Source organism: Populus euphratica, unplaced genomic scaffold (assembly GCF_000495115.2).
Source record: "Populus euphratica unplaced genomic scaffold, PopEup_1.0 scaffold294.1, whole genome shotgun sequence".
NCBI classification, from domain to species: Eukaryota; Viridiplantae; Streptophyta; class Magnoliopsida; order Malpighiales; family Salicaceae; genus Populus; species Populus euphratica.
The window spans coordinates 219045-227442 of NW_011500176.1; the positions used below are offsets into that span (position 1 = coordinate 219045).

General features: G+C 34.6%; 1 protein-coding gene across 1 annotated transcript; it reads left to right on the plus strand.

The window, feature by feature from the left end:
• Positions 1–176: 176 nt before the first annotated feature.
• LOC105111446 (BTB/POZ domain-containing protein) lies at positions 177–6199 on the plus strand. The gene is made up of 13 exons (XM_011006797.1): positions 177–572; positions 662–845; positions 943–1011; positions 1093–1191; positions 1979–2058; positions 2163–2988; positions 3370–4058; positions 4502–4586; positions 4697–4748; positions 4843–4892; positions 5125–5172; positions 5452–5798; positions 5840–6199. Exons 1-12 carry the CDS (start codon positions 316–318, stop codon positions 5626–5628), a joined length of 2616 nt encoding a protein of 871 aa, XP_011005099.1. The 5' UTR covers positions 177–315; the 3' UTR covers positions 5629–5798; positions 5840–6199.
• Positions 6200–8398: the final 2199 nt, after the last annotated feature.

Genomic DNA, 8398 nt, shown 5'->3' on the forward strand with positions numbered 1-8398 from the left:
CAATAATATATTCTTGAATCTCAATTATTTAAAAAAAAAAATACTGTAAAAAGGAATAAAAAAAATATTGTAAAAAAAAGAAAGATAGGGACTGATTTGTAGTTTCGTAACCACAGCTTCGCTTCAGAATAAACCCGATGCCTTAAAACGCGGCGTTGCACCTTCCCCGTCCCACTCATTGACTGTTAGGAATCTTTTTTACCCCTTTCCACATTAACACTCCACAGAAGAAGGGAAAATACAGAGAGCTTTTCTCAAAAAGAAAAAAAGAAAAAAAAAAAATCAATGCATATCTTCTTCTGTTAAATCAATCAAATGGCAGCAGCAGCAGCAGCATCGCAATATCCGAAAGAAGGAGAGGGTTCATACAGGATGGAAATGACAATTCAACCCTCAGACAATGACGGAACAAGCACCGAACTCCGTGCACTCGACTGTAACCTCACCTCTCTCTGTGATCACATCCAAATCGAAGGTTTCAATTCAGGTTCTTTCTCCGATATCATCGTCCACGCCATGGGCTCCACCTACCACCTCCATCGCCTCATCCTCTCACGCAGCTCTTACTTCCGGTAATCACTCCCTCACTCACTCACTCACTATTAATTAATTAATTAATCGTCATCGTAGTTACAATTGATTTGATTGATTTTATGATTAGGAATATGTTGCATGGTCCATGGAAAGAAGCGAGCTCGCCTGTTGTTACATTAAAAGTGGATGATAAAAATGTGAATGCGGAAGCGATTGCTATGGCTTTGGCTTATTTGTACGGACATCACCCTAAGCTTAATGATATTAACGCCTTTCGTGTCTTAGCTGCGGCTTCGTTTCTTGACCTTCAGGTAATAATTACAAAGACAAAATTATTTTTTTATTATCATATATACGAGTGACGGTTGCTTTGGTGTGTTTAGTGATTTTGGTTTTGGAGTGGTGCAGGATTTGTGTGCAATTTGTACGGATTTTATTATTTCCGAATTGTGGACTTCGAATTTCTTGGCGTATCAGGTTCGGATTTTATTATTATTTGGTTTGGTTGTTGTGAGATGTGTGTGTAGTTTTTTATTTATTTATTTTGGGTTTTCTCAGGTGTTTGCGGAGAGTCAAGATTATGGAATACATGGGGAACGAGTGAGAAATGCTTGCTGGGGTTACCTTTGTCAAAGTGGTGCGATTGAGTTGAAAGAGGTAAGATTTGATGCTATTGTGTAAATGGGGGGGAATGTGGGGGATGGTCAAATGTGGAACAGATGTTTAGATAATCATCGATGATTGTATTGACATCGTAAGAAGAATAGTGGAAAAATCTGTATCACCAGGGTCGATTTTTTTTAATATGATTCATTTGGAATTAGTGCCGCTTCCTCCCTGGGAAGCAAGATTTTGAATGACAGGTTTGAGTGACTTGTGATGAGCCTTTTCTGATGTTATAGGAGAGTGAAGTGTGTGATGTTGTATTAGTATTATTCTGCTCTCAAGGGAAAGTGAGGACATCGTAATGATTTTTTACACATTTATCATGTTGAAGTTTCAATAGTTATGATTTTGAGTTTTTTTTCCCTTTTAATGAATTCAATGTTTTTGTTCATGTAAGATGTTTATATAAAAAGGTGAAGTTTTTTTTTGAAAATTTAATAAAATTTGTTTGGTTTTTTTTTACACATTTAGATAATGTTTTTTTGAAAATTTAATAAAATTTGTTTGTACTATCTTATGATTTTGTCTGTCGAAACTTTGTTTTGTGTGCTATTTTCTTACAAGTAGACCTGTTTCTTAACATTTTTAATGTAGTGATTTTATTTCTTTGTCCTCTCTGGAAATGATAATTTATGATGTTAAAAGTCTTCATGGCAGCCTAAATTCATTTTCTGAAGATTGTCTGAACTCATATGTGTGTTTTGATATTTTGGTATTTGGTTCTATCACGTTGTTATATGTGCAATTTATAAATTATGGATCCTCCCCATTGTGGTAGGTACTTCCAAAACTTTCCTCTCAAACTCTGCATGCATTACTGACTTCAGATGAACTGTGGGTATCTAGTGAAGAGAAACGGTAAGGGGTAGAGGTAGCTGATAAATCTCGTTTTCTGGACACAGGTTGAGGTTTAATTACATTTGTTAACTGTAAGTTTTTCTTGTTCCATTTCTGTTAAAAAGGTTTGAACTGGCACTGTACACTCTTCTTGCAAAAGGTGCCTTTTGCAAGACTGAACATTCTGAGCAAGGAAGTCCCAGTGCTGAGATGAACCTGGATGTTCATTCTGACTCTTCTAAAGCAAAGGGAAAAAACTTGAGTGATAGCTGCACTAGTAATGCATTGGAATCTGAACTTGGATGCTTAGCTCTAAAAGATGGCCTTGAGGGACATGATGCTGCTCATAATCTTCTGGTTGAGCTTGCTGATGGTGTGGTTGACTTCCAGCCAGGGGTTTCTGTTTCCAAACAACAGTCTGCGTACACTCAATCGAATTTGGGGACACTACATCCATGCAGTATGGGACAATCTTCATCACTGAGCAATTCATTTTCAGTGATGAATGCAAATGGAACCTCATGTTCTTATGTAGAAATGTCAATTGGTGCTGGAACAAGTGGACTAGAATCCAGTGGAGTGGCTATGGAGGGGCCATCTGAAGATGGCTCATACCATTTGAATAATAATAATTGGCTTGAAAGCAACCAATCTAGGAATTGCAATTCTCTGGACCCTTCTGGTAATGGGCTCATTCTCAATGATTGGGAAAGATGTGACATGCCTCAACTTTCATGGGGTGGTAGGGTCGTGGGCAGAAGACAAGTGAAAGGTTATGCTAAAGGGAACTGTGAAGTTCATAGGGAGGATTATGATACTTTCGTCAACATATTTGAAGGGGGTTCTCTTTTGTATTGCAACATGTCTTTTGAGGCACTTTTAAATGTAAGAAAGCAGCTTGAAGAATTGGGTTTTCCTTGCAAAGCTGTGAATGATGGTCTTTGGCTGCAGGTTTGTTCTAACAGCTGTTTGCTTCCAATAGTGTAGATCTTTTTCTATTTCATGAGAATTACATATTTTGCTGTGTATAAAAGATACATGAAAAAGGGAATGGGATATTCCATGCTGCTTATAACACACAGAATCCAGATCATAGGTTTTCAGGCTGGATTGGGGGTATCATCCCCTTGCTTCATGCACAAACCATCTGATTTATCTGTCTTTTTGAATTTGCTCCTTGATTAAATCTTGGAAACTGCCACCAGAGAATAATGTTACCAATATTATGTGTTTTATTCATCTATTGGAAGTTTACGCACCATTTCCCACACCAAGACAACCATTCATTTTTCCACAAACCATGCTGAATTCTTGTTTGTATGTAACATGTAGATGCTTCTGAGCCAGAGGGTGCAGGAAATTGGTGCTGACACGTGTAAAATGTGCTGCCTAATGAGTATGGCATGCACTTGCAGGCAGCCATTTGGGATTTCACATGGAGTTGCCACTACAGGTTATTACATGCAAGAGCATGAGCACCACAATTCTCCTGGGGGTGTGACTAATGTATATGTTGCTGATTCTGGTCAAGGCGAGGGAAATGGCCTCTTTAGGCCAGTACGAGTGCATGTTAGGGGACCTATTGATGGGCTTGCAGGTATTGGGCGCGGAACTACATTTGTGCCAGCAGCTGCATGGCCCCCTACACGTTTTGTGTTTTCTCGTGTGCCATTTGGTATGGGCAACAGAAATTGCCAGCAGTCTGTTGCTAGTGATGATTCGGAGAACAGAACTGATCACAATGGAGACCTATCAGGGGATGGGTTGACAGCTCTTGTTGGGTTAAGTCAAGGGGGGAGCAACTCCACTATTCATGGAGAGCATATGGAAAGAGGATATGAAACAGATTTGCATGGAAGATTGTCGAAAACATCAGTTTCAGCACCGAGCACCAGTGGTATCGCTGTCCAGATGCTAGAATCACCAGAACATGCCATTGGATTTGAGTGGGAGAATGCAAACAACTCCATATCGCTAGATATGAAAACCCCTTTAAGTCATTTCCCTCCATTTCGTTTTGGGTGAGAGTTTATTGCATACTTGTTTTCTTGCATTTCTCAAAATTAGTAATTTTGGATGATGAAAGATGTTACACAGAGAGGCATAGGCGAGCGGACACATTGAATGATGGAATGTCTTTTGGCCATAACCTGTGCTCTGGATATATTTTTTTTCCAATTTCCTCTTCATTTGAGGCTATCAATTGTACACAATAATTGCAAATCACAACCTGATTTCTCAGGATTGTAGTTTGACACTTGGGAGATAATATCTGTGTACTCAAATCATGGTCAGCTTTATCTGCCTGTCTCTAGAACCAGCCATCATGAGTTTGGTCATCCTCTTCATTTGTGCTACAATTCCACCTATGATTTGACTCTCATTTTTTCCCTTGGTCTTTTCATTTAATTGGTGAATGCTTTGTGGAACAAGTTCTTACATATCTTCTGCTGAATTGACACAGGGTTGAATTTGAGGATGTGCACAGGCTCAGTGATGGCCAAGTCAAGCACTCTCCGGAACTCTTTTATGCTGGTTCTCTCTGGAAGGTATTTAAAATATCAGCCATTCACTTGTGAACATCATTTGCTAGTTTTACGAGAGTTCTTCAAATGTTTTTGTAGAGGTTGATCTTTACATGATCTTTTTAATTTTATAGGTTAGTGTTCAAGCCTTTAATGATGAAGATCCTCAAGGACGTCGAACTCTTGGTATTACTCTGTTTACTAAAAACTTTTATGCTGAAAACATGCTATTCTATGCTTATCAGGATAGATGGAAATTATGTTGCCTATGTCTCTGCAGGGTTGTTTCTTCACCGAAGGAAGGCAGAGATTACTGATTCCCTCAGAAAGGTTAGCCTTACTTACCAGAGATGATCTATTATCTATTATCTATCAAGTATCAACTATGAAAGATATTCCTCATATATCATGTTCTTCCTCTTCTTTCCTTTTTTTTTTTTTATGGTTTCCCTTTTTTGATGATTACCCTGTCACTGGTGTTGTATTCCTGGAATTCATGATTGCCACATATTGTAGTTGAAGCTATCAATTAGTACCCACGTAACTTGCTTTCTGGTTTCAGGTTCATATATATGTGGACTCCCGTGAAAAGGTTACTGCTCGTTTTCAGGTAAACTTGCAACTAAACAAATGAGTCTTGATTTAGTTACTTTGATTAGTGCCACGAAAATGCAAGGAAGAAGGGCATACACACAAAAAAAAATATATTTCTGAACCATTGAATTGATGGCCCCCCAAATGGGTTCCACCTGTGACTGTTTCATGGTTATTTTCTTTTTCAGTGCACTGTTTGTGCATGCATTTGCATAGCACCGTAAAATTACTTACCATCATCGCTCACACAATTACATATTTGTATGATTATGGCCCCCTTCTGGCTTGATTTCAGCTGATTTGTCCATCGAAGAGAGAAGTAATGGTGTTTGGAAGACTCAAACAAAGGGGCACTCTTTTACCTAAAGCTCCCAAGGGATGGGGCTGGCGTGCTGCTTTGTTCTTCGATGAGCTTGCAGAGCAACTCCAAAATGGGACCTTGCGAGTGGCTGCAGTTGTGCAACTCGTGTGAAATCAGAAAGTGGATCCTCCTGAGTATTTTTAGCTGAACTATGGAAATATTGATTCTTCATGCAAGCTCAAAATTGCTCTGCCGTGCTGTTTAAGATGTAAAAAGGAAAAAAAAAAAAAACCAGAAGAGCACTCTCCTGGTGCCCCACTTTGGCTGCAATATGATGCAACATTTCCATAGTTCAGCTATAACTCCTGCAATACGATGCAACATTTCCATAGTTCAGCTATAACTGGAGACCGTAATCCGGCCACCATTACTTTTCCCAGATTGTAGTGATAACCAGGAGTGCCACCACCACATGAAGCGAAGTGATACTGGACGGATAGAAAACACTCCCTTTGTTTGTTTAGTCCTCTGCTTGGCCTTTGCCAGAATCAAGTTAATTTGATTATAGAATCGATAGTTATACACAGAAGAACGTCTGCCCCACTACAGATCTTATGTATACTCATGCTTGTATCAAACTAGCTATCTACAACGATATATAATTTTTAAAATATTCTCATGATAGCTATACACCTATTGTATTTGAACTAATTCTTTAAATATTTTGGTAATGTGTTTGCTTTTTTTTCTTTAATTCATCTCATCCTCGTGATAAAATCATTGTAGTCTGCATGGTGGATGATGGATCCGGCAGGAGTGTCAGGAGTGTTTAGTTATTTTTTAAAGTGTATTTTATTTGAAAATATATTAAAATAATATTTTTATTTAAAAAAAATAATTTAATATTAGAATATCAAAAAATTAAAAAAAATAATTAATTTATAAATATATAAAAAAATACTGTCTCTCTGAATATACCTTGAGAGATTCCTATACGCTGTATCAACTGGCTTGAGAGATTCCTATATGCTATATCAACTGGCTCGTGATCATTGACAGTTTAGATTTTTAAGCTTAGCACCATCGTTGTTGTTACTTAGGTTTGTAAGAAATAAAGCACTTGTTTTAAATCGCTGGTATAGCTTAACTGTTAAGACAGGTATAGATTAACTGTTAAAGAATTTAAATTTAAATTTAAAAAATTATTAGTTTTCAGCTATATAAATCTTAAGATTATTAGAGATTTATATAATTTTTAATTTTAAAATATATGGAATTAGTCAAGATATTCAAACTGATTTAAATTCTGATATTAATTTTAAAAAAAAAGGAGGAGAAACAAATTACTTGCTGTTGATGTCTTGAAAGTTGACAAATTGTCATTCTTCGAAGAAGATGTGAACTTCATTTTTATCTCAATTGGTTCATTGTTCTTCTTCTCTTGCCTTTATTTTTTAAAACTTTTCAATATGATCCCCCTAGTTCTCTAAGAATTCAGAAATTACCACTTGTTGGTAGGACTAAAATTTTGAGATTTTCTTATAGAATTTCATGAATAAATATGGATTGTTACATTGAGCGCGAGATGGATACAGGAAAAAGAGAGAAGATCGAAAGAGTATTTTTATTCCTAGATTGAATAAACAAATCACCTTTGTGAGTTCCACTATGATTTAGGGTTTGATTTGATTCTCTCTTTACTCCTGTATTTACCTCGAGAATAAAATTTCTTTAAAAATTCAAAATTTACTTTTCTTTTTCTTTTTTTCTCTTGTATTTTCATTTTTATTTCATTGTATATATCTCACATTAAAATAGTATTTGAACAAAAAGTGTATTTACATCATGTACAAGACATAACATGAGATATATATTGAATTATATTTAATAATGATGTATAAGATAAAATACTATCTTTATATCATGTTAGTTGAGGGTAGATGAAATAATATAAAAAATTAAAAGTGTATTTTACTCTTAATATATATCATTGTTAAAGTTACATATTTAAAAATAATAATTAAATTTTATTATTTTGACTTTAATTTATACGAGTATTAAGATTAATAATAATATAATAATTCTAATTATAAAAATTTAAACTAGTTTGATAAGTCTATTTAAAATTGATTGAGTTTAATAAAAATAGATAAAAATTTAATTTAATAAAAAACTCAAGTTAATCTCCAACCTATTTGACTCGAGATAAAACTTGGTCATAACATGGGTTACAAATCTAATGATTTTTTTTATATTTATTTTTATCAAAATTAAACTAGTTTGATAAATCTATTTAAAATTGATTGGATTTAATAAAAATAGATAAAATTTTAATTTAATAAAAAACTCAAGTTAACCTCCAACCTATTTTACTCGAGATAAAATTTGGTCATAACATGGGTTACAAATCTAATTATTTTTTTTATATTTATTTTTATCAAAATTGTTTAGTTCTTTAAATAAAAATTGATCAACTTAAATTGACTTTTCTAATTATTAATTTGAGTTATGTTTGTTAACACTAGTTTAATTTAAAAAATAAAAAATTATTATTATTTTTTACATAGTTAACAATTTTTTTTTAAAAAAAATCCAATTCCATCATGAAAACATATTGAGAAGATTCAATTATTACAACCATTGAAAATATCGTGCCCCAGATAATGGCAAATCAACCATAACCATGGAAACTACTGTGCCGTTTACTATGGTCACCATTGTCTCGAGGGTGTGGAAAACTCAATCACCACCGTGAAAATTATTATGCTACAAGTTTTAGCAAACCTAACCATAATTGTGTCCAAGGGTGTCTTTTCAAATGTGGTGTGAATTATATGTTTAAAAATTTTAAATTTTTTTATTTTATTCAAAATAAATATTCTATACATTTTTAAATTATTTTGATATAATAATATTAAAAATAATTTTTAAAAAATAAAAA

Coding starts and splice junctions, on each gene's coding strand:
- LOC105111446 (XM_011006797.1), top strand. CDS start 316: ATGGCAGCAGCAGCAGCAGCATCGCAATATCCGAAAGAAGGAGAGGGT. Junction 1,012..1,092: donor CGAATTTCTTGGCGTATCAG/GTTCGGATTTTA, acceptor GGGTTTTCTCAG/GTGTTTGCGGAGAGTCAAGA. Junction 4,893..5,124: donor TTACTGATTCCCTCAGAAAG/GTTAGCCTTACT, acceptor TTCTGGTTTCAG/GTTCATATATATGTGGACTC.